The sequence below is a fragment of the Canis lupus genome, chromosome 12 (assembly GCF_003254725.2).
Source record: "Canis lupus dingo isolate Sandy chromosome 12, ASM325472v2, whole genome shotgun sequence".
Classification (NCBI taxonomy): Eukaryota; Metazoa; Chordata; class Mammalia; order Carnivora; family Canidae; genus Canis; species Canis lupus.
The window spans coordinates 34,798,399-34,825,430 of NC_064254.1; the positions used below are offsets into that span (position 1 = coordinate 34,798,399).

The window sequence follows — 27,032 nt, forward strand, 5'->3', positions numbered from 1 at the left end:
AATTAAAATTTATAAGGTATGATTTAAAAATTAGATTAATAAAAAAGGACCAATTGACCAAAAATCAATAATAGAGTTTTCATATAGGGTCTTTAAAATATTCATGATTAATATGTTCCAGAAAACAAAGGATGTTGGGTGTTTTCTGCTGAGACCTGGAACCCATTCTAAAAAGTTAAATGGCAATTCTAAAACTAAAAGATACAAACAAAAATGTAATAGGTCAGTTTAATGGGGTATTAGAAGCAGTAGAATAGAGAATTCTTGAGCTGGTCAATGGAACGTGTATAAATTGATGGACAAAGAGAAAACAAGGAAATAAATTGGAGGAGGACATATGAGATATGTGGGCATAATGAGAAGGTCTAATCTATATATATAGTTTGGATCCCAGAAGAAGAGGAAATGGCAGAAACAATACTTGAATACCAAAGTACTAGCCGAGAGTTTTCCAAAACTGATGAAATACATCAAATTATGAATCCAAAAACCTATAAAAGAATCCACAGGATGTAAAAAGAAAAAAAATCTACCAATATCATGATCAGAGTACTGAAAACTGAAGAAAAAAAACATTTCTTAAAAGAATCTCAGGGTAAAGAGATGTGAAGTTCACCAAGACAATGATAAAACTGGCTGAAATTTCAACAGATACATAAAAGCTAAAAAGCAATGGAATGACCAAAAGAAAGAATGTTGTAGGGAAAAAAAACAAAACAAAAATATTTCCAGCCTAAAATTTTATGCTTAGTAAATATTACCTAGCAAAGAATATCCTACAGAAAATGAAGGAAGGGAGGAATACAACAGGTAGGAGAATTCATCACCAGTAGACCTGTACTCCACATTGAAGGAAAATGCCCCCAGTGGGAAGCACTAAATTTGAGGAAAGAATGAACACTGGGAAGAGTTAATAATGATAACAATATTTTGTCGTAGTTAAAACATATGTAGAAGGGGGTGCCTGAATGGCTCAGTCAATTAAGCGTATGACTCTTGAGTTCAGCTCAAGTCATAATCTAGGGTTGTGAGATTAAGCAACATTTACTATCACTATTTACACTGGGCATGGAACCTGCTTAAGATTCTCCCTCCCCCTCTTCCTTTACCCCTCCCCTACCACTCATGTGCACTTTCTCTCTCTAAAACAAAAAAATATAGAAGTAAAATATATAACACCTACATAAAAGGTGGAAAGGGTGTAAATGGAATCAAGCCATGCTAAAGTTTTCGCATTCTTTTGAAAGCGATAAAATGTTTAATTTAAGGAAGTTTTTAATAAGTCAAGGTATATATTATGTATTTTTTAATCCTGAAGGTGTCCATTAATAACTAATAGAAGAATACATAATTCAGATGCTAATATGTAGAAAAAGAGACCAAATTAATCTAGGCAGAAATGGAGAAGTAAAAGAACACAATGATTAAAAATAAGTGGCAAGTGATAGGGTCAATTCCAGCTATCTCATTAATTGCATCAAAAGTAAATGGACTAAATACGTATAACCAATGTCATGAAATGAGAAAAGGGAGATACCAGTGTAGGATACACAAATATTTAAATGGTTTAAACAATTGTATGCCAGTAAGTTTTACAGTTCAGATCAGGGTTAGCCAAAACTATGACCAACAAACCAAATCTGGCCCACCGCCTATTTTTGTGAATAAAGATTTATTGGAATACATCATTTCCTTATATATTATCTGTGGCTCTTTATCTACCATAATAGTAGAGTAATTGCAACAGAAACAATCTGGCCTGCAAAGCCTAAAATATTTACTATCTGGCCCTTTACAAAATAAGTTTGCCTAACCCTGACTCAGATGAAATGTACAAATTTCTTAGAAAGCACAACTTACTAAAAATGACATAAAAAGAATAAAAACTTTGAAGAGTCCTGTGTCTATTTTTTTAATGCTTCTGAAATTATTTTAATATTCCCCACAAAGAAAACTCCTCACCCATGCAGATTCACTGATAAATTATTCCAAATATTTAAGGAATGAATGCTCTCAGGCATATAGCAATTTCTCTAGAGAATAAAAAGTAAAAGTAAAAATACTTCCTAAATCTTTTTGTGAGGCCAGCCTATCCTTGATAACTTTGATAAGGACATTAGAAGACAGGAAAATCACAAACCAAAATCTCTCATAAAATTTCAGCAAATTGAATCCAGATAGATTTTGAGAGAATGAAAATACATTATGACAAAACTTTTTGTTCCATAATGCAAAATTTGTTTTACATTTTCCATATATAATTAATTGCAGAATGAAAGAAATTATATAATCGTCTCAATAAAGGGAAAAAAGCATTTGATAAAATTCAGCACATACATTTGATAAAATATCTTAGCAAACTAAGAACTTTCTTAAGACAATAAAAATTATCTACAGTGACCCTACAGCAAGTATTTTATTTCATAGTGAAAAACTGAACACTTTTGCCCCAATTTCATAGGCCATTCTCACAACTTCTATCAAACATTATTCACATGGCCCTAGCCAGTGTTGGACCTCGCAGTATAGCAATATAGCAGTAAAAAATAAGTTAATAAAAGCTATAAAGATTGCAAATGAAGAATTTAAAATGTCATTATTCATAGTTTTTATGATTCTTCATATAAAAAACCCAAAATAATCTATAAAACAACTATTAGAATCAATAAATGAACTTAGTATAGTCACTGGATACAATGGCAAAATACAAAAATTTATTGTATTTTTATGTACTAGCAGCAAACTTTAGGAAATTAAATTTATAAAATACCATTAGTATAATATAATCAGAAACTAGAAATACCTAGGAATAAGTCTGTTACCTAAGAATATGCTAACAAAAGGTATGTACATCCTCAATACCAAAAACTACTTATAGCCTCATGCATGTGTATGTGTATACGAATGAAATTCAGCAAGAATTACACAGAGGTAATTATTCTGAACGGCTGGCATTTTTGAAGAGATTGAATATAGTGATTTAACTTGAGTGCATCCCTCAGTTCTAACTGATGCTTATTCAGGTAGATCCACTAGACATGGTCAGGAGATATTTGATGCCATTTGGTTGTCATTCATCAGCCCTGTATTTTAACTACTGAAAATTTTGAGATAGATGCCTGGGAATTGTTTCTTAATATTGATCAGCAAGTTTCTGTTTGATTTCAATTTGTGATTAGTAACTTCCATATTGATCTAAATAATTTGGGTTGATTTTTAGTATTTTTGTTAACAGAATTATGAATTTATGTATATTACAGCCATCTTTTAATATGCCTTATATTACTGGCCCCTTTTCAGGTTTACCATAGAATCTTGTTAGACCTCCAGATTCTTTTGGCATGTTGAATATTTAGAAAGTGATTATAATTTACCAATCTTTTTTTAAAAATTCTTGTTTAAAATGAGTTTCTAAATTGGCTATTATCATAATTTCATGGTTCTCACTTATTTATACTTTGCCATATATGAAATTGGTATATATTTTACAATTGATGGCATGCCATAGTTTTGTTACCAACATTTTTCTTTCTTAAGAATACATAAAATAATAATGTATTTTAATATTGATGACATCTTTGATTTGATAAAATGCATATAGATTATCATACCATCTTTGCCATTTTATGGTAAATTATATCCCACTAAATAATGTATGTTATTTACAGTGTGAGCCAAAGCAGTCATCACTACCAGACATCATTTGCTGTACCTATCACTATGAGATCTCTAAAATTCTGCTAAATTCAGGGTACAGACTTTTTTTTATTATCCGTAGTTCTAGGATCCTGTGAGCCATAAAACAGATACTAAACCAATTTCCTTTGCAGGCTTTGTAGGTATTGGTTCTACATATAAAGTAGAACTCTTGTTCCTTAATGGTCAGCTTGCCACTTCTAATTAAATGAAAGTTGCTCTCAACTAAATATTCTAAGATCAATTCATCATTTTAACAGAAAATCAAATTTTAATCTTGTATTAATATAACTTTTAGTAAATAACTCACAGACTTTTCTTAGTATATTATGAATATTTACATTAATTGGAGCCAGTTTGTCAAAGTTTTATTTTTTTGCCCTTCAGACTTACTGTTTACAGCTACCATAAAACAGGGTAAATAGCTCACTTTTCCTCAGACCTTCTACAATTTAATGTATCTGCTCAAGTTCTGTCTTTTACTATCTTCATTCACATTCCAGGTATTTTAATCTAAGAAATTATTTCCTTCTTTTCCTTTGATAAATAAAAACACATCTATTGTCTTGAATATGTATCCACATATTTTAAAGTATATGCCACTTTTGTTCCTAGTGTAGAACCAACTGTCAATATTAACTACAACTTTTAACCTAAGCTTCTATTTCATAGAGAAAACTCAGAGGTAGGTAATTGAGCACAACAGACTGTCATATGCAAGTAATTTAGCATACCAGCAAGTTATAGAGCACACATGAAAGCACCCTACACCCACAATATCCCTTAGATATATTGTTTAAGGGGCAGAAATGAAGATAAACTTTATCAAAGGCAAAGCTACTATATATCATATGAAAATTAAATGTACATATATATATTTCCTTGGTTATTAACCAAGTTTTATATTCTAACTTAGAAAATATCTATATTCTTATTATCCAGAATCTCTTATTCAGAGATTTTTTAATTAATTAATGAATTTTTTAATACTAATTCTAAATCTTAAAATTCACTAATCACTTGGAAATTTTGCTTAGGCTGACACTCCAACTTAATTCTTATTGATAACAGAGTTTTATCAGAATTACAATTCAATTTAGTTATTACATAATTTTACATTTTTCATAATCTTAAGCATTATTACTGTGTTAGCGTTCCATTAAGTAAAACCAGTTTAGGAATTCCAGATTCTGGCTGCCCATGCAAAAACCAATCTGTCTTGGAAAACCAATCTAAGTCTAAGTCTTTCATTTTCTAAAAAAGAAAATGAAATTTTGTGCTCATATCATATACCATGCTGGTAAAATCTGTAAGAAGACAAAACTTTAAGTTGAGATATAATTCACATACTACAAAGTTCATCCTATGGAATTATAAAATCTAGAAGTTTTTAATGTAGTCACAATTTGATGTGCAACTATCACAACTGTCTAATTCCACAATATATTTATCATCCCCCAGAAGAAGCCCATTTAGTGGTCACTTCCCATTCTCCCCCTTTTAGCATTTGGTGACCACTTATCTACATTTGTCTCTGTGAATTTGACTCTAGGACATTCCATTTAAATGGAAGCACACAATAAGTAGCCTTTTGTATCTAGCTTCTTTCATGTAATGATGTTTTTAACTTAATCCATGTTTATAACAGCACTTCATTCCTTTTTTATGTTTGATAATTCTCCATTGTATATGGATATGCCACATTTTGTTTCTCCATTCATCAGTTTATGAGCATTTGGGTTGTCCTTTTTTTCAGTGTTAAGAATGACGTTGATATGAATATTCATATGTGAGTTTTCATGTAGATATGTGTTTTAAATTTTCTTCAGTGTGTACCAAGGCATGGAATTGCTGGGCCATATGGTAACTATGTTTAACTTTTGAATGGAATTACTGAATCATTCGATAACTTTGAGTTTAATTTAACTATGTCTAAGTTTAATGAAACTGTCAGACTTTTCCAAAGCAGTAGTATTTTACTTCCCCATCAGCAATGTATGAGGGTTCTAGTTTCTTCAGATTCTCATCAACACTTGTTAGTGTCTCCTTTTTATTATAGCTATCCTAGTGTGTATGAACTGGCATCTCATCATGGTTTTTATAAGGCTGTTTTTAAGCCAAATTTATCAAACTAGTTTGATATCTCAAAGGATTAGCTTTGATTATGGGCTTAAATTCTTCTATTAAAATTCTTCTGAGTTAGCAATTCTTTGAGAATTTTTTTTCTTAAGAGGCTAGCATATTCAAAGTATTTGATTTTCAGTTTCTTTTTTCTCTAGAGATTCTTTAGTTACCCATATTAGAATTATGTAAGTACTTACTCATCTATACAGTTCAGTCAGAACAGGAGTTCTATTAAATTTAAGATAACTTTGGATCTAATATCTATCTGCCTGGACAGCTATTCCTAGGGTACATAGAAAGTAAAAGATTTTTATTATCAATTAAAAAGACTGTTTTTAAGAATACGAAGAGAACTAGCAACCTTGGTTTTCCCACTTAGCCAAAGGACCAAAATTACCACCGAAATCTAAGCCTGGACTTTAAAGAGCAGTTCTTATTTCAGTATGCACAAGACATTTTCATAAGTTATGTGAACTTTTAGTAACAAGCTAACAGACATGTAAAAAAGGCTAACAAACCCAATTTTGGGGGGTTTTGCCATCCAACTTATAATATATCCTGATATCTATCATCCAACAGATTTGATTCCATGAATGGATTTCCTATTATTGGTGCCATTAGTGAGGATTGTATTATTAGTCACAAGCAAGCAAAATATGAGCCAATTTACCAAGAACCAGAAACAAACAAACAAAACAAAGAAATACAGAAAACCAGAGTCTGAAAAAAGGAAGCAGAGACTAAAAGTCATGTTCTGTTGCCACTTGTTTAAAGGCAACCTTTAAGGAGTACAGGAGGTGCCCTGCTCCAACAACATAGTTTAATTGGATCCAGCAGGGGGTCCATTTGGGCATTTTGATGGGACTCCTCAACACTACCAAAACCTTATTCTCAAAATCAAAACACAGTAATAAGACAAACAGGTAGCAAATGTTGAACTTTTAACTCATTAGTGAGAAAACCAACAGGATGATAAATAGATTCCAAAGATGATCCAAGAAACTCAGGTACTTATGTATACACATATATAGTCATTGAAAAAAAAGATGAATGCTGAATAAGATTATGAATTTAGATTCAAAACTGGGTAATATTCTCTAGGTCAGTAAAACTGTAACCTTTGGAGTTACCTCATCTTCTAAATAGTTATCATTTGCTCCTTATCAGTTTTCTTCAAGTTAATATCTAGCTTTACAGAGTTGCAAAATCTTTGAACCATAATTATTATAGGAGTAAATAGACAAAAATTTTACACATTCCCCTAGAGAGTCACATGACCCTTCAGTGGGCTTGTTAGATAATACATCAACCATTAGAAAATAAGGCAACTATTTTATTTGGTCTAAAATCCACATTAGATTTCTTTATAGGGGGAAATTATTACTCTGAGCAATTGGGAGAATGGGTATCTTTAATGTGATAAGAAGGATAAGTTCTATAGAGCAGTTTTTCAGTTGGGTGGAACATGTTATTTTTGAGAAACATATCCAAACAGGAATGTCAGTTAACAGCTGACTATATAAATCTCGAGTTCAGGACTGAGTACAAGTGGAGAGAAAACAATTGGAATTTGCAGCAATGTTTAATATGTAAAGCCTGAGAGAGGAGACACCTGGGGAGTTAGTGTCATAGGGAAGAATATAGGTCAGAGGGCTGAGCACTGAAGAACCGCAGTATTTGGTGACAAAGAGGATAAAGGTCTTCTTGTCAATGAGGTAGGAAAATCATGAGAATAAAGTGTTTCATGATCAGTAAAATCAAATGTCTTGTCACATACATGATTTATTGAGAGGTCAAAAAGGTAAGGACTGTGCAATGATAGGACTACCATGTGGAATCATTGGTGACTTTAATAAAAAAGGCAGCTTTGGTGAAGTAGTGGGGACAGAGCCTGATTTAAATTAGTTCAAGATAGAATAGGAAGACAGAACATACAGACAACTGCATGAGAAGATTTTTTAGCAAAAAAGCCAGTAGCCAGAGGGAGGGGGGGTATCAAAGAAGAAAGGTGGGGGTTTTGTTTATTTATTTTTAAAGATGGGTTATATCCTAGTCCATTTGTATACCAACATCACTTTTTTTTTTTGCTTCCTACTCAAATTTTCAGTTCATTCAGCAGTAGGAAGGGCACTGTGGCAAATCTAGTGATGCATAAGGTGCATGCTGATATAAAATGTAAGAATCCTAATATAACCAAAAGAAAACAGAAAACAAAGGACTGGGAAACGAGAGTCATAACACTAAACAGGCTCTGAGCTTTATAAAGCAGAAAACCTTAAAGTACATCCTGAAGGATTCAGGCACTAAATGAAACTAAGTAACGGGAATAGTTTACTAGGCAATGGAAGCGAAACAAATAAAAGGATACAAAATAGGGGAATAGAAAGCATATTTGCAGTAAAATGGTAACCTTCACATGAATTAAATTAACCTGATTAGAACCCAGAAACCTCTCCCCTCAATTAGGTAAACAGAATTGAAAATGCCTTAACATGTTCTTGTTGAACACTATGATATTCCATATTCTTAAGGAAGCTGTGTACAGTTGTCATATCATATAAGAATGCTTTTAAAATTCTAAATATTTTATTTTTTGAGGAAAAACTATATCATTTATTCACAAAACTAATTTTAACATAAATTCTTAACTCCATAAGTGGTAATCACTATACAGATTTCCCTAATTTTTTTAGAAGTTTTGTCATTGGTTTGCATTGGTGATATAGTGATGAGCATAGCTGCTTTCCAGAATTTTTTCAACATAGTAGAACATTTCATTGCTGTGATTAAACGCCCATGAAAAAATAATTTTGAATCTTCCTGGCTCATATTGAATACACTCTCATGACAGAAATATTATTGATGACATTTCCCTATACTTTTAAATTTTTCTAAAAAGAACCTTGTGCCTAAAGAACATTGTCAAATATTTTACAATAGTATTTTTTATGAACTAACTTTTAAAATACAAATTGAGAGTTGTAATAGAACTCCATTTTCATGGAAATAATGGAGAAACAAAAGGTACATGTTAGTTTATCCAGACTTTACTATTAAGGTAAGAATAAAATCATCAGAAAAGAAATTTTCAATAACTCCTGCAAGGAGTGTGCTAAAAAGATTGATGAGAGGTGGAAAAACTACTGACTTCTCAATCACAAGTGTTTGATTGAAGATGGACATGATAACTACAAAACTGACCAAATTATGACATTGCTTCATATTCTCCAGCAAAAAGTCTGCAAGCAAAATAGTAGAAAAAGCAGGTAGTAAGAGTAAGCTTAAGGAGACGTGGCAGATTTAGATCATGCATTGAAATAAATTGGTGAGGACACAGAAGAAGTTTACTGTAATATTTATCATGAAAGAAGGTCCCCTGGAGTTGGGAATACAAACCCCATAAGAATCAATTTTGGACTAGCTATAGGTAATACTGTCCTCAATAATGTTTTGAAATAGAGTTTGCATAAAGCACATAGCATAACTAAATGGCTTTAAAAGCTTTGAGTTAATGAAAAGCTGATTAGAATAAATTGAAAGGGTACAAGTATTAATATTATTAATGATATAGACCAAGTAATTCAGGTAGGGATTAAAAATGATTCCTATCAAATAGGGGTCTCATTTTTCAATTCAATTCATGGAAGGATACTAAGGATCCAACAGTCTTGTTTCATTTCCATAACTTCTAAGCCTTCCACAATCTCATTCTCCCATTTTTCTGAATTCATCCCATATCAGTTTCCCTTTCTACTGAAACACTCATTATATATTTAACCACAAATACATTACATGATCCCAAATATTTGTTTTATCATTTCTAATCATATTAGGATTTATCCCAACCTGAGTATTAAATGTCATCACTGTTAAAAGTTACTGTTTCAACGTATTTTGTACTTCAAAACAAGAAATAGAAAATCAAGATCGTGGTAAGGGTCATGTAAGTCAATTTTTGCAGATATTTTAAGAAAACATAAAATAAAGAGGGCCATTTCAGATATATCAAACCAGGTCTTTACTAGACCAAAAGAGGGCAATCTACATGGATAATATAACTGCATATGCAGCGTAACTTAAAAGATATGAAGAATCCTAACATCCGTGGCTCCCAACTTTCCTGCCTTAGCTCTCTCCCCAACTCACAGACATACATTTACTTTAGCAAGTAGAGGCGATTTTTTTTCCCCACCAAACTTCCAGGGTGCCTGAAATTCTCAACAGTAATTTTTTTCATTTAGGAAAGAAGTATAGTAATTTATTCAGGTAAATTAGTATAATCTGGAAACATAGACAAGCAAGTTATAATAAGCAAGGAAAAAAAAAGAACATCTCAATCTGAGCATATGAGTTTGAAACACTGACAGAGAAAAAGGAAGTGGAATTTGGAAGAGATGCAACATGAGGGGATAAGGAAGAAAGAGGGAAATGTGATTCTTTTTGCCTCATTAGTAGTCTGTCTTAGACTCGTTAAGCCTCAGATTGTAAAAGAGATATCTGTTAGTTGGAACTAGAACAGATGTTTTCATTTTTTAAGCCTTGAATGGCAAATCCAGAGTATCCATTTTTAATAATACTTTTTTCTGAGGAATGTATATGAACTTGTTTTATTGATTTAAATATTTTTGTTTTTCTCTGAAAGTAACACAGTAACTCTAAAATTAGTAACATTTTCCTCCCTGTGGATAACATTGGTTGCATTTCTTTTTACTCTAAGTTTAAGATTCCTATGTCAAAATACTATTGTTTTAAGCTATGTCTAGTAAATCCTAGCTATAAGCCTACTACTCAACTGACTTTTCCTGCTAAAAATTTACCTGGATTATTTCAAAATTAATTAGATTTAGAGCTTTGGTTATGCTGACCTGTAATTTATGGATGCATATATGTTTTTACTTTGTAAATATAGTTCATTTACCCCTAAAATGCAAGGCAGACGGATGGGGACTTCAGGAAGAGCCATCACGAAGAGCACCAGTGTGAGTGGGGAGATGTACACACTGGAGCATAATGATGGCAGTCAGTCCGACACGGCTGTGGGTACAGTTGGAGCAGGTGGAAAGAAAAGGAGATCCAGCCTGAGTGCCAAAGTGGTTGCCATAGTATCTAGAAGGAGTAGAAGCACATCCCAACTAAGCCAAACAGGTGAGTGAAGTGAATTCAACTTAGACACCTCGAATTCTTGCTGGAGAGACAAAAGTGGATCCTCGTGCTATGGCTTGTGAGTGATTGTAGAGTGTACTGATTCTTTGCAAAAGGAAATTTATTTTTCTGTCTCTGAAAATCTGTCACATGTGTGTGCTTATTTTTTTTCTGTACAGCTGTCTAACAAGGTATCATTTGTCAATCTATAAAGTGGTCAGATATTTTCTATAAGTTAAAAAAAGAAATAAAGTCATGTCTATAAATATGCAAGGAAATGCAAAGAAGTATTAAAGATCCAAATTGATTTATATGCAAGAAAAGCAACAGGATTCTCCTTTTCAAAATGTTCCATGATATAATTACCTATGATTTAGGCTCTATCTATATTTTTTATAGAAAAGAAGGTCAGTTGTGCAACTTGAAATATAGTCTTCAAGGTACTGTATGAATATAATTATTGAACTGTGATTGTTATATTTTCAGTGCAAGTTAAAAACCCAGCAGTTATTTTTACTTTAGGAAAATGGGTCAGTGGATTTGTGCAAAGAATAATGTCTTAATACAAATTTGAGTTTCAGATACTTTCTACAGCTTATAAATCTTAAAAGCTTTATGTCCTCAAGGTATATAGAAAAAAGCAAACACAGAAAGGAGGATGGTTATTTCTGTACTACAAAATTTTTTTTCAGTTGCCCAAAATTATATAATATTTATCAGACATTATTAGATAATTCAGTACTATGCTCAGTACTATGGAAAACTAAAGGTAAGTGAAATATTGAATTGATTTAAACTGTCAGTACTTGTTTCTCTTGTTATAACCATTGGTTCCGTATTTCTGTTCCTTAACAGCAAAAGTCTTGTAACAAAATTTACTTATGCCAAAAAACTTTCATGAAATTCTTTTCATAGTTAACTTGGCATCCTGGAGAGTGCCTATTTTAAAATGTGCATTCTAGTGGACGTACTTACAAATAAATTAAAGGTAGGATATTAAACCATTGAAAAACTGAACTAGAGTGCACAGCTATTTAAACAGAGGTTTGTCTTTCTGAAAAACATAGAATGAACCTAGATTAGCTAGTCTCTGTGATGGATCTGCCTCTGTGCCATCCAACTAAGATGAGATGTTCATTGGGAAGGAGAATTTTTTATTTTCCTAGTGTCAGACTTCTTCCTAAAGAGTAGGAGGCATTTTTCCTTTGTGTTGTTTGATTTGTCTTATTTTTGATGGTGATGCTTCTTGGTTTTTGGTATTGATGTAATGATAGTTTACAGTGTGGATAAGGATTTCACCACCAGATTTCAAAATCCGTCATCACTTAGATGAAATGGAAATGTTCTTTGATGAACCAGTCTTTCCTATGTGAGAGGCTGCAGGTTTAGCGAGCAGGTATCTTCTTTCCCTAACTATTCATAGTCTCTCTTCTTTTATTTTTCCCCTATAGTTAGTTCCCTCTCTATCACTCACTAGTTAAGTATAATTATAGTTTCTTAGACTAAAACACAACAATAATTTTATATAGAATCTATACTTGTTATACAACTTTGTAGGTAATAGGTTCAGATGAAACACTTAGACTCTGCTTTATTAATTTAAATTTTATTCCATTTATGGTCATTGTTTAATTTCAAATAATATTTACCTTCCCAAAAGGTTGCATTGTTAATAACTTCCATGGAATGCCTACTTTAGGGGATTAGGTTGCAGTGTAAGGAAGCGGAAAAAGATAACGGGTTACAAAGCCAAGCTAACAAAATAATTCTATTCCAAAATGACTCAGTGAATCAACTTTGACTTCATTTCTATAGGACTTAGTTTGCTTATATAATGGGTGGGTTGGACTAGATGTCCTTGTTTGAACTTTCCAGGTATAAAATTTTATGTCTCTTTTTCTATATCATAATTTTACCTGTTATTTGATACTCTCCATCTTTCTAAAGCACACGACAAATAGTAACAAACCTCAATTGTCATGCCTCTTTGTTTCAGTGCATGCCGTGGTTTTTTGCCCTGTTCTGTCTTCTAGAAGTGATATGGAGAGGAAAACAGCATTCCTTATACATTAAAACAGGCTGTGTATTCTGTGAAATAGAACATATTACATTTAATGTAAATGTTTAATTGTTTTAATGTGAAAAAAGATTAAGTAAGGTCTTCTCTTATAGTAAACCTCTAATCTGTACAGCCTGGGTTACAGATTCTCTACCCTCTACCACACAGACAACAGAGAATCAAGAAAATGCAAAGCACTCAGAAATAAAGTCTAATCAACTCTTTTTAGAATGATAGACTACAAACATATTGCTTTTCTGCTTTTGTTGCTATAACTGCAAGTTTGCTCAAAGTGGCATATTTGAGTCTTCGTTTGAAATCAAGTAAAATTTATTTCAACAAATTGAAAATAGTAAATTTTATACATATACTCACATATGTATATTTACTATGAAGAGCATTTATTAGCTCTTTAATTAGATATATAATTATTCTAACGATATACTAGTCTCTAAAGTTACATATGATTATTCTTACAGGATATTTCAGTTATAAATAATATTAATATTTTTAAATCACCTTTACCACACTATTTATTCACAATTAAAGTAGGAATAACTTCTTTAAATATGTATTTTTAATAGGAAAGTGACAAGACATTTCCAATGACTCTAGGTGTTACTACTGGTAAATGTCTTCAAGCAATCACAACATACTATTTACTATTCAGTAAATGGTAGCTGAATTAGATTGAAATGTGAAGTAGTGAAAGAAAGGAAAATTATAAGAAAAAACTCCTGATCCTGATCTAGCAATATTTTCAAATTGAATGAAATTCTGAGTAAACTTAGAGCTAGGCTTTAGAACTCAAGGTAGTTTTTTTAGCTCATGTAGATTTAGAAGCCCAGCCTGAGTAGTGTGAGGATTTGTTCCCTCACTTATAGGCTAACTATATGACATTCCCCCAGTGGAAATCCCTTCCTTACTTATAAATAAAGGCATTTTTGAGAAGGGTCTAAACATCTGTGAAGGTTCATCCCTAAATAACACCCCTGCAATTACCTACAAGTAGAAGTATCATAAGAATGGTAAGTATTCATGTGTCTATGTGAATAAAACTAGTAACAGATTTACATTCTAGAGCTTTTCCCATGCATTCTTCAGTTATACATATGCACATATGTGTACATATAATTTCACTCCTTTATTGGTCATAATAAACTTATGAAGTACCATTGCTACTATTCCCTTTTTTTTTTTTAAGATTTTATTTATTCATGAGAGAGAGAGAGAGAGAGAGAGAGAGGCAGAGACACAAGCAGAGGGAGAAGCAGGCTCCATGCAGAGAGCCCGACATGGGATTTGATCCCGGGTCTCCAGGATCACATCCTGGGCTGAAGGCGGTGCTAAACCACTGAGCCACCCAGGCTGCCCTATTCCCATTTTGAAATTGAAGAAACTAAGGCATACAGTGATTAGGTAATTTGCCCAAGTTCCCATTATAAGTGATAGGCCCAGAATTTAAACCCAGGTTTCTGGGTACCAAAGCCTATGCTCTTAACCACTGTGCAACAAAGAATTTGAAATAAGGTTCAACAAACATTTAAGCACAGTCCTGTTGCTAGTGTGTGATAGACACTATACTAGGCACTGGGCTAGGAGCAAGGAATACTAAAGAGATGGATGAAATACTGACCCTGCCTTCAGAGATGTCAAAGTAGAAAAGGGTGAGTTACATATTAATATTCCATCTCAGAAAGGGCAACTATCCAATTATCAAAGGGGTACAGGGGGAGCACAGAGTGTGATTCACTTTCTCATGCAATTTCAAGAGGATTCCTTAATGAGGTGAGACCTGTGCATTAAAAAATAAATTGGGGGGCACCTAGGTGGCTCAGCGGTTGAGTGTCTGCCTTTGGCTCAGGGTGTGATCCCAAGGTCCTGAGAGTCCTGCATTGGACTCCCTACAGGGAGCCTGCTTCTCCCTCTGCCTATGTCTCTGCCTCTCTCTGTGTGTCCTCATGAATAAATAAATAAAATATTTAAAAAATAAATAATCAATCAATCAGGACTGTTATACAGGGAAGGCCATTCCAGGACAGAGGGAACAGTACCTCGATAAAGTATTTGAAAATGATGAGTGCTTACTCCCCTGGGAAAGGTGCACATCCTAAAAGCATATAAAAGATTTCTTTAACTCTAATGGATAGACCTCTTCCATGCAACAGACAGGTCACCTCAGGACAAATCTTAGATCAAATAAGCACTGTGAATCTGAGATTATGATTTCTGCTTAGAACATTTACATTTTATGAAGAAAATATCTATGCATGTAAAATACCGTCAGTTTTATAGACTAGAAATTGTTCAATTTACCTCATCTTATATTACTGAATAACTATATCTCCATTCTGTACCAGCCACAGTAGGTATTTTAGAATTAAAAGTATCATCCCCAGGGGAAGGAAATTATTCACACTTGAAATAAATATAAACCAAAGAACTGAATGAGAAAATATAAAGCAAGTGCCAAATGTAGTAAACACCATGCCATTTATGTATGTTACCAAAAGAAGAGGGAAGACAAAATGGTCTAAAATCTGTGTCTTGGGATGAGAGCAAATGTAGAACTGGTAAATAATTATGGTCTAACCATTTGATTAAATTATTTATTATATCATTAACAGCTAAAAATACTTTAGTAGATAGACTAATACCGTGTTAATGATTAAAACTGATGAAATTATGGAAAATGTTACTGGACTATTTTCTAATTTTCAAACAATTAAGAGTCAATTATCATGTACTAAGAATGTACCAAAAAATCATTTCTCTTTCTTTAATGATAGATATTCTGTACCTTTCAAATTTTCCCCATTCCAAATTTCATTTTCCTCTGTCCAAGTCCTTTCCTTTAAGACCCTGCTCAAGACCCTCTAACTCTATAAATTGTCTTCTGTTACTTCAATATTTACCAGTATCTTTTTCTCTGAATTCCTGTTAGATAAAACTCTCTGACTTTCCTGTCCGTTTGCTTCAAGTGCAGAAAATTTGGGGCTATTGTCATGAGCAAAGTAATAGGTATATATTTTGTAAAGAAACATATCTCACATGAACATGGATAAACCAAAATTTCTATGACTTGGAAATGATGCACACCCCTTCTGAGTAAAAGAATCTCAATCTGTACCAAGAATACCTTTTAGTTACATTAAACTCCTAGCATATTCTTCCTCTCTTTCTGTGTCACAGCAGAGCAACAGACCAGGGCCTGGGTTCCTACAGGTTCCACCCTGGCCTCTGGGCCCTGCAGAGCCTTCTCCTCTTTCCCCATCTGGCTCACACATTTAGCATTATCTGTTTTAGAGTTTAGGCATTTACGAAAGGCAAAAGAGTCGCTGCTGCCTTCTGGCTGCTTTACATTCCTGTGAGAATCCCTGAAGCAAGGAAGCATAAAATAATTTTGTGGAAACATTAAAAGGCAAATAATTTTGTGGAAAGGGGAAAGGAAAAAAACTGTGAGAAAAACACAAATGTATATTTCAGTAAATGATCTCAGCCCATGGACACAGTCTGGAGAAAGCAAAGGTGTATGAAAGGGCTATAGTGGGAAATATATTTAGAAGAAGAAGGTTGGGGCCAGGTCTTTTAGAAGCCCTTAAGGGACTTTGCTCACTGTTTGATAGAGACATTTTAATCAGGACAATAGAAGAAGCAAAGCTGTGCTGCTTGAAGCTTAAATGGAAGCCAAGTGGACAAAATCAGTGAAGAAGCAAGGAGGTCAGTGTGAGGCTAATAGATGAAATGACAGATGATGACACAAGAAGGTAGAGAAGGAACTATAGATATGGAAAGGAATGTGCTTACTCAGAGAAAGGAACGGACTGAAGATAAATTTGAGAGAGACAAGATCAAATGCCCTTATTCAGGAATAACTACTAAAGGAAGAGGGAGAATATAGAGAAGTGGGGAGGGAGGAGCAGGATCCAGGAAAAATAGTGAGGAGTAAAGACAAGAAAGAGAGTCCCAAGGAAGTCCCTTTCAACTTTCTCTCATCTCACCCATGCCCACTTAATTACTCCCCATTGGATTTGGGTTGGGGGTTCTTGTCATGGGTGGAAGGAACTGGAATAGCAGAGACTGTGGATAGGAGCTCAGGGGCATGGAAGTGGAGGGTCTACAATGGGATGGTATGAGGCTGCCCTCACCACCCTAAAGCTTATTGAGATATATGGGGCTGGAGCTGGAAGGATGAATAAATAGAAGCAATTACTATGAACTTCTCTTCAGAAAGCTTAGTATTAGGAAGAGAAAAGACCATGTGAACACTTCTTTCATTCATTCTACCAAAATTTATAAAGCATTTTTTTATGAACCAGACATTGTAATGGAGGCAGTATTAGGAATAAACTGTGTATGCGTGTGTGTCTGTGTCTGTATGTGTTTCTGTCTCAGAATGAAGGTGATCTGAGCATTTTTACAGGATGAAATATGGAAAAAGCACCTCTGGATGGAAAGATTGAAAGATACGAATACAAAGAATTTTAATTAACAGAGCAAAGTCCCAGAGAACAGAAGGTATAATTCAAGGACACCAAAATTATTCTTGGAGAGGAAAAGATGGTTCTCTCCCTGAATTTGACAGAAAAGATCCAGAGGAGTCTTGCAATGGGAATATGAAAGCTGAAGGAGCTTGAGTCTGAGGACTTTGATCTTCTCAGTGCAAATGAGGCTAGAGTGAATGGAGAGAGTGAGGATACAGGGTGAGGGATGTTGTAAGAAATGATTACAGTAAAAGTACTGCTGAGCAGCACTGGAATTCCAGCTGAGTTTGGATAATGTAAAATCTCAGCAAGGTAACTTTAAACACATTTACCAGGATTTGCAGTTATCTTAGTTCATGTTAGTTCCATTTGCCTTTCAAGACTGTCATCCCCTGCCATGTGCAGCTCCAATGTCTGCACCAGAATTTCTGAGATCATGATAGGATTCTTTGAAATCATACTGTCCATCTTTAAGATAGATAAAATTTGGTTAGATCTAGATTATTGTATTCATTTTGGAAATTCATCTGTCTTGAGCTGCCATTTACTACTTAATTTGGCTCTTCCCAGTATGAAGATTTGCACTATTGGAGAAAATTGAAGCTCTGCCCTCTCTCTTACCTATTGATATTACCTCTTCCTAAGGCAAATCATTTTCTTAATCTTACTCAGAATATGGATTAAAAGGCCTTTTTTGGCAATTTATCTCAATGAAATTAATTCTTTCATTATAATCACAGAAATGAAACATTTCAGAAGGTTCACAGTAGAATTAAAAACTATATAGTGTTCATTATCCCACAAGATTACACAGGCAAAAATGTAAGTATTCTAAGAACTTTTAGGTAGAGTTATGTATGTTTGATTTCAAAATAGTTTAGTAAGAGTTAAGGAATTACCAAGGCATATCACAGATTCCTCAAGAAGAAATCATAGATAGAAACTAACAAAATTACCCTTGTTCTACTGTCAAGAAAATAATATACAAGAATAAAACTGTAACTATAACCTACTTAAACCTAATGGGATAGTGCTTGAATAAGTTAATTTCCCTGTGACTTGAGGACATTATTTTAAAATTCATGTGGTCCTTAGACAATAATCACGCCAAGAAAATGTCCAAGATATTAAATCCCCTTCTGCTAATCTTTTTCCAATTTTCTCCCCAAAAATCACACCAGCAAAGCAAGTCATAAAATAAGTGATCACCAGCTTTGATTTCATACTTTATTTACCTTGGGAAAGTGAATATCTTATTTTGCCATAGGATTTAATTTGTTTCCTTTCAGCCAATCTAGTTTACCAAAATAGTCTCTACATTTTATTTTTTCTAAATATTTTAGGTTGTTTTTTGTTTTTTGTTTTTTGGTTGTTTTTGTTTTTTGTTTTTTGTGTTTTTTGTTTGTTTGTTTGTTTGTTTGTTTGTTTTTGAGAGAGAGAGAGCATGAGCAGGGGAGCAGAAGGAGGAGAGGGAGAAGTAGATTCCCTGATGAGCATGGAGCCTAACATTGGGCTCCATCCCAGCACCTTGAGAACATGATCTGAACCAAAGTCAGACACTTAACTGACTGAGCCACCCAGGCGCCCCTGCATTTTAAGTTTAGTGCAGCTTTGTGAAGATTCTCAGTCTTATCCTTTATAAAAGGGAGTTACAGCTGCAAGGAAGGAAGGCTAAGGTGTTCTCTTAGAACATTTTAAGAAATGTTTCCTTGGCTCTGCTGATGATTAATAACGAAAGCAAAAAGGTCTCACAAAGGATAGATGCCCCCCCAAGAGCTTCAGAAATGGAAAGCTATATTTATCACAATTTTGCTAAAATCCAGATTATTTGTCTGTACCTCATTTATTTGATTCATTTAATAGCACAAGAAAAACATTCTGAGGAACATAATGTTTCATGTTCTTTGTTTCCTGAACACAAAATCATGGTGCCAGAAATGATTCCCAAGTCTGCAAAACCATCAAATAAATGTAAGCATGGGTTCTTTTATTTACTGTTGCTGTCTGGCCTAGGAATTCACTACTGTTAATAGAGATTTCAATTCAGCTATAGTAACTCATCTTCTGAAGAGATGCCCTAATAAGGATTAGTATTTTCAAACACATGCCAGCTGCTCTATTTTTGTTCTTTTCCTCGCTTGAACTATAAATTTTCAATTTGGCTAATATGTATATATACTTTTAGTAGGTTGGTTTGTCAGAAAAAATATTTATTTGAGTGGAATTAATTTTTATAATTAATTTGTGTTTAGAATCTGAAGGAGGAAAGGAAACTAACATTTATTAAATGCCTTCAAAGTACAATCCTCAGTACTCAAATAGTTATATATGGTGATAATTATTGTTAACTGTACTAAGATAATTTTTAAACATGAGATAAATTTCAGAATGAGTGTTATAAAATATTCTGGGTAGCTCAAGTGTCATGAGAAATGTGTCTGATTATTTTTATAGCAGATAACCAGTTTCAATGCATCCTCATTTAACACAGAGTGATTTTACATAGATTTTTTGCTCATTTATTTTAGTAATCTTTTTCAGATTTTTAGTCACAAAAGAAACCAGAAAAAAGATAATATAAAACTCTTACAATGCCACCACTAACTGCAAGTTCACTGTGAAAAAATTAGTATATTATTAGCTAATCTTTTTAATGCATGTTATTAATATTAATAAAACCATCAACAGTGACAGTTATTATTTATCAATTACCACATGCCATCCAGGTGTTTAATTGCTTTGCATGTATTAATTTCTCCAGTCCTCAAAACAGTTATAAGGTGCTATTTATTACTACTATTTTACAGATTCCATGACTTGCCTGAGGCCACAGAACTTTTAGAAATCGAAGTAGAGTTTAACCACTTCATTATAGCTCCATTCAACTCCTTGTACACACAGAGAGATACTTTTTTATATAGCTTTTAAAAAATATAAATTCATATATTTTTTATTCTATAACACTACCTTTTTTTTAATTAAAAAAAAAAACATATATTTAGAACATCTCTTAGGACACCATTGCAGAAGGCTTGTGCCAAGCTATATTTAGAAAAGCTTGGTGAGTAGGAAAAATATTATAGTCCTTTGTATCCAAGAGTCTGTGGGCAATAGAGAGGAGAGGAATGCCAGGGATAAGAGTACATATTACCGTTTGGTCAAAGAGTGACTGCTGGGCAAGGATATTATTTATCACTTCTGGCCATTCTGATTTTGGGACAGTCATTGGATAGGTTTTTAAAGCAATTGAGGATCATCAGCATGTAAATGGAAATTGGGGTTAATGAATGTTCTTAAGAAGGCAGTGCAGAATGTAAGGACAGGGGGCACGTGGCTCAGTGGTTGAGCATTTGCCCTTAGCTCAGATCAAGATCCCGGGATCCTGAGATCAAGTCCCACATCGGGCTCCTTCTGGGGAGCCTGCTTTTCCCTCTGCTTATGTCTGTGCCTCTTTCTGTGTGTCTCATGAATAAATAAATAAAATCTTAAAAAAAAAAAAAAAGAATGTAAGGACAGAGGATGTGGAAGACTCCAGAAGAAAAGGAAAAGTCAAAGGCCTTTTCAGCCTCAGTTTTTTCAACTATAAAATGGAATAAATGGTACCTATCTCAGAAGACTGTTGTGAGAATTAAATGAAAATTTATGTTGACAGTTTAGCAAAGTACCTGGCATAAATAAATATATATAAAAAATAATATAAATAAAAGGGCTCACAGTAATACTGACTAGCGATCTTAATAATTCTGAGAAACCAAATAAAAGGGCAGTAGGTAGAGAACAGATATTGGTGACATCATTCGTGAATGATGCTGAGAGACAGGTTAAGCCAGCCAATGTTTTTCTCTGCTCATTAGGTGTAAAGTGGTTAATGGGATACAAGTTCTTGAGATCTAACCTGAGTTCTATGCTTATCAGTGTTCCCAAAGTTCCTCCTTGTCAAGTCCTCCTTTGAGGATCTGGTACAGTCTGTCAGCCTTGGCCTCAGAAAATTGTACTTGGTCACAACACCACATTGTGCGCACACTTAAAGGGCATTTGTGCACATGTTTATCCTGCATTAAGCATAATCTGCAAGAAAATGATCCAGGATCTCTCTTAAACTGACCCTCCCTTTGCCCTATTACCCAGTCTTTTCTATCCTAGGTCAGAGGTCAGCAAACTCTGGCTCAAAGTCTATTTCTTATGGCCTATGAGCTAATAATGATTTTTCAGTTTTTTCAAATGGTTGCAAACAGTCATAATAGGAATAAAATTTTGTGACATAAAAGTTATATGAAATTCAGTTTTGATGTCTAAAAGCAGTTTTATTGAAATTCAGCCATGCTTATTCATTTCTGTGTCATCCATGGCTGCTTTCATGCTACAAAGGCAAAGATCTTATGGCCCACAGAGTCCAAAATATTTATTATTTGTTTGTTTATTATTTATTTATTTATTTATTATAATATTTATTTATTTATTCATGAGGGACACAGAGAGAGGCAGAGACAAAGGCAGCGGGAGAAGCAGACTCCCTATGGGGAGCAGATGTGGGACTCAATCCCAGGACCCCAGGATTGAGACCTGAGCCCAAGGCAGAGCCACCTAGTGCCTCCTCCACACTGTCAACTTTTAAAGAGGTTTCAGAACCTTTGCTGTAGGCCAAGAACTTAGTGCCTACCATGGAGAATACAGATGAAGTCATTAGAGAATAATGATCATTTCTGTAGTTACCTAAACACATTTTCTGCTTCTCATAGTCAGAAGTTAATTTATACTACTCCTGAACTTTCAGTTTCCCTATTCCTTCAGTGTTGACATTTATACTGTGTGCCAATGGTGTCATCTCTCACTAGACAAAATGATTTTTCAGAATGAAAGCTGATCCACCCTCCACAAACATAAGAATCTTCAACTCTTCAACCTTGCCCTAAAAACTGATCCTTGACTCTGCTGCTTGCATAAAGTAGTGAAACCATTTCCCCTAATTCTTAATTTTCCCAGTTGGGAGCTCAGGGTTGTGTCTTTTATATCAGTGATGATTACACTCCCAGAATTTAGCACAATACCTGTATTAGGCATACAAAGATTTTCTTGAATGAATGAAACTTTTTAAGAGTTTTGTGTTCTTTCTCTTTCCTCACAAGCCACTCAGTCCTCCTCATACCCTAAACTGAATTCTGCTCCCCTCAGGTGCCTCAGATTGTTCTTGTTAAAGTCACAGAAAGTTCATAGATATGAATTTGATTTGGATAAAATTTAACTTATAAGGTCACAGGTATTATGCATATGAAACCAATGAGATATGTGTAATGGAAAATATTGGTAAAAATTGCACTTCTACTTGTCAAAAATTTTAAAAATTAGATGTGTTGATTTCCTAAAATATAATAAAATCCAACATAGAAGAAAAATTGCCTTTAAAATATATCCACTAAGATCAGCAGTCATAATGTTAAATGAAATACCATGATATGATCAATTAATTACCATCTGAGCATGATATTCTGGCTGTGCAAACATTATACCCAACCAGTAGACTTCTATCGAGAATCTTCTTCATTAAAGGCACTGTCCTGTAAGACACTGTCCCTCGCAAAAAAAAAAAAAAAAAAAAAAATCCACTGTTGCACAGCCAACACTTTGACAAGTAGAAGTGATTTTTTTTTTTTAATTTTTCTGCCTCCTTTTCCCTTTCTCTCTCTTATATAACTTCAAAGGCCCCTAAGTATTGATCTGGATACATTTTACTGGATACTTCCACCTTTTTGCTTTTAAGTTTTAACCTTTCTATAAATAACAGTAGATACTTTCATTTTAGGGTTTTGAGATGGTAAATGAATTGTTGTGAGAGTAACTTCTGTACCACAGTAAAGTCAAAGTAACATTTTATTAGAAAATTACTGAAAGATGAAATTTGCATTGATAATGATTGATAAAGATATTACAGTTTTCACTGCTCTCTTACATATATCATTTCATTTTATAAAAGTCTGGCAATTAATTTTATGAAAGTACTTAGTTAAGAAATGTGAAAATGTCTATATTTTTTGGAAATCTGTGTTTCCTTGGGGATGAAGACAAAGTATACCTGTCATAATGGATTTGCCATAGCCATTTTGCAAGTCAGCTGGTGACTTCTTATATGGAAAATAAAACTTCTGGGGTGTCTGGGTGGCTCAGTCAGTTAGGCATCTACCTTCAGCTTGGGTCATGATCCCAGGGTCCTGGGATCGGGTCCTCTGTTGGGCTCCCTGCTTGGTTGGGGGCCTACTTCTGCCTCTTCCTCTGCTGCTCCCCCTACTTGTACTCTCTCAGTCTGTCGAATGGGTAAAGGAAATCTTTAAAGAAAAAAAAAATCTACTGATATCAGGCCAGTACATTGTGATACTTATTAAAATAATCCTTTACATTGTAAGAATTATTTTCTTATAACTAAAGAATGTGGTACACACAATGATTAGTGAAAGTTTTAGTGAGGCTTAACAAACTTTGTTCTAGGACTATGGGAGAAAAAACAGTCCAGATTCCAGATTCAATTCAGTACCCTAGGATGGTTTTTTTTTAAGATTTTATTTATTTATTCATGAGAGACACAGAGAGAGAAAGAGGCAGAGACAGAGGCAGAGAGAGAAGCAGGCTCCATGCAGGGAGCCCGAATGCGGGACAAGATCCCAGGACCCCAGGATCACACTCTAAGCTGAAAGTAGAAGCTCAACCTCTGAGCCACCCAGGTGCCTCCCTAGGATGTTTTTGTAAGTTGAAATAGCACATTTCTTTAGCTTTTAAGTTGAAACTATAAAACTTCTGACAATAAAGTAGTAAATAATTGTATTATGTTTAGGAAAGTTTCAAATGGAAAGAATTAGAAAGTATATGTAATATCTAAATAAACATTTGTAAATAAACATATAGTTGCATGGAAACACTGCTATTATCTAATGAAGTAGAAGTATATTAATTAGGAAATATAAACAAATCAGTTAATATCTTAAGTTAACATTTTTATCACTCCAAATTTGAAAATATAAGAAGAATCTTACATGATCTGCCTACCTGAATTATGGAAACTAGAAACAGATGCAATGCCTCTAATGAAGGAGGGTTCTTGAAAGGAAAGCCTTTTGATCAGAAATCCACAGGAAAATAAATTCAAGGGATGTTTGACATATATGATTCAACCTGCTACTAAAAATGCCAATTCTTGCTTACAACTTCTAACTCAAGAAATTCACCCAATTATCTAGTTGTTTTTAAAAAGGAATAGAGGGGGGCGGTGCCTGGGTGGCTCCAGTGGTTGAGTGTCTGCCTTTGGCTCAGGGCGTGATCCTGGGGTCCCGGGATTGAGTCCCACATCGGGCTCCCTGCATGGAGCCTGCTTCTCCCTCTGCCTGTGTCTCTGTTTCTCTCTGTGTGTCTCTCATGAATAAATAAATAAAACCTTTAAAAAAAAAAAAAAAAGAAGAAGGGCACCTGGGTGGCTCAACAAGTAAGCATCTGCCTTTGGCTCAGGTCATGATCCCAGGGTCCTGGGATCGAGTTCCATTCAGGCTTCCCAGAGAGAGCCTGGTTCTCCCTCTGTCTATGTGTTTGCCTCTCTGTGTCTTTCATGAATAAATAAATAAAATATTTTTAAGAAAAAAAAGGAATAGAAAAGAAAGAGGGAGAAAAAAGAGAGAGAGAAAGAAAGAAGATGTAGTTTTAAGAAAGATTACATAAAATTTCCTGGGAATTCTGTGATCATCAGAAAATCATTAACAAAAAAATACAATTGATATGTTTAAGAGACTTATTAAGAAGATTAATGTGAATAGCAATATCAGAGTAGGAAACTTTTACCTGCAAAGTAAAAATTTACTTTCAGTCCGTTGACTTTTTATAATGCTTAACAATACTCTCTTCTCATGGATCATTCTTTATTATCTCTTTCAAAGTAAAGACTCCAAAGCATTCTGTTTTTGTGGGGGAAAACCACCCATTTGTATAAATCATGTAATTAATTTTGAAAATCTAGTCCAAATTTTATATACAGAAACATAAAGGAAGAACAGCTGAATTCAAGTATTTTAATGTAATGCATTACATGCTTTGATCAGGATGAAAAAGCATATTTTTTCCATATTCTTGAATTTAGTCTAAGTACAGTTACAAATACTGGTTTTAATTTCCAAGATGTAGGTGGCCTGAATTATGGGTTCCTTGGTGAGAGTTCTCGAATCATAGTGGCCCTATAGTAACAGATCTGTTGGCTTCCTTCTGTTCATGGTGCTGGATGCAGAAGCTGTCTCCTCAATATCTCAACAGTGCTTTTCAATTCATATTCAGCATGTCCTAGATTCTTTGGCCCAGATAGCACAATTTGACAATTTGGTGCACATCGTTTTACTCTGTAAGTGGCTTAGTGATGTTCCCCCAAAGTAATGCCAATTATCTATTCTTTTGTTCTGCTTTTATGTTTTTGTAGTCATTCATTGTGTACCCTTTAGCTAAGCATTTGAGAAAAACCTCTGCCCTTTAGAACTCTGCTGTGAGTATTCTTCATGATACACACAAATAGAAAGGATTTTCTTTTCCCTCGAATTGTTTACAGGCTTATTTTTACTTAATAAAAAGCAGAGGGCTATCTTGTCTTTTTATAGAGCTTTACAGTTTACAAAGTCTTTCAGGCTCACCATCTCATGAGTGCAAAATTATTGAAAGCTCTTAAAATAAAAGCCAGATCATATTAGGAAACATTAGAAATACATTAACAGAGGAAGGATTCCTGAAGAAAATTAGCTTTAGAGTTAAATATAATATAAGCATATGTTCTTAAAATTTAATATATTCATAATTTGCCTTTCTTTCCATTCAGAAAATGTGAGAATTAAATACAATTATAACGAGCTCAAATAGTTCAGATTTTGCATATGTATCACCTGAATTTTAATCTTTTAAACAATATGTTTTTAGTAGCATACTATACTAACATCTATCTTGTTCATTCTTAATTATATCCTGCTCACTTTCCCAAGGTAAAGAAGTCATTATTTTTCTTTCAAGTTTTCCCCTTTTTTCCACCATAGATCACTGGGTCAGTAGTGCCTGAAACTAGCAATTGTTCCCTCACTGAACTTTAGTGGCTACCACTTTTACTCCCACCTAGCACTGGCAGTAATGTTTATGTGATGCCAAACATTTCAGTTACTCTGAAAACATTTATCAAGTGGATATCAATAACTAATAAAAATGGTGAATACTTGTTCAGCCCATATTATGTGACTGGTCCTATGTAATGTACTTAATGTGCATTATCATATTAAACCCTCTCAACAATTCTGTGCAGTTGCTAGGAGAGTTTATGATATACAGTAATTATCTCGTAATATTCAAGGAAAAAAACTAAGGCTGAGAGAAGTTCAATCACTTGCCCAAAGTCAAACAGCTAATAAGTGGCAAAGAGAATTTGAATCTTTGTCTTTGCCTAGAGTCTTAGTCCTTGCTGTGGACTGAATATTTATGTCACCCTAAAATTCATATTTTTTAACCTAGTGGCCAATATGATCATA

At 33.9% G+C, this 27,032-nt stretch overlaps 1 protein-coding gene and 1 long non-coding RNA gene across 53 annotated transcripts in view; one reads left to right on the forward strand and one right to left on the reverse strand.

The window, feature by feature from the left end:
* RIMS1 (regulating synaptic membrane exocytosis 1) overlaps positions 1 to 27,032 on the forward strand; it is a 477,898-nt gene that overhangs the window by 399,708 nt on the left and 51,158 nt on the right. For 44 of the 50 annotated variants that reach the window (XM_035697433.2, XM_035697436.2, XM_025444990.3 and 41 more), the window contains one exon: positions 10,730 to 10,965. The exons of the other annotated variants lie outside the window; for them this stretch is intronic. In XM_035697433.2, coding sequence (XP_035553326.2) covers positions 10,730 to 10,965 — 236 coding nt within the window. The remainder of the gene's footprint in view (positions 1 to 10,729; positions 10,966 to 27,032) is intronic. 50 annotated transcript variants of the gene reach the window in all.
* The window catches only part of LOC112658739 (uncharacterized), a 178,237-nt gene that overhangs the window by 55,022 nt on the left and 96,183 nt on the right, over positions 1 to 27,032 (reverse strand). For all 3 annotated transcript variants that reach the window (XR_003135929.3, XR_007401211.1, XR_003135930.3), the window contains exon 2: positions 12,932 to 13,050. This is a non-coding gene — a long non-coding RNA (uncharacterized LOC112658739). The remainder of the gene's footprint in view (positions 1 to 12,931; positions 13,051 to 27,032) is intronic.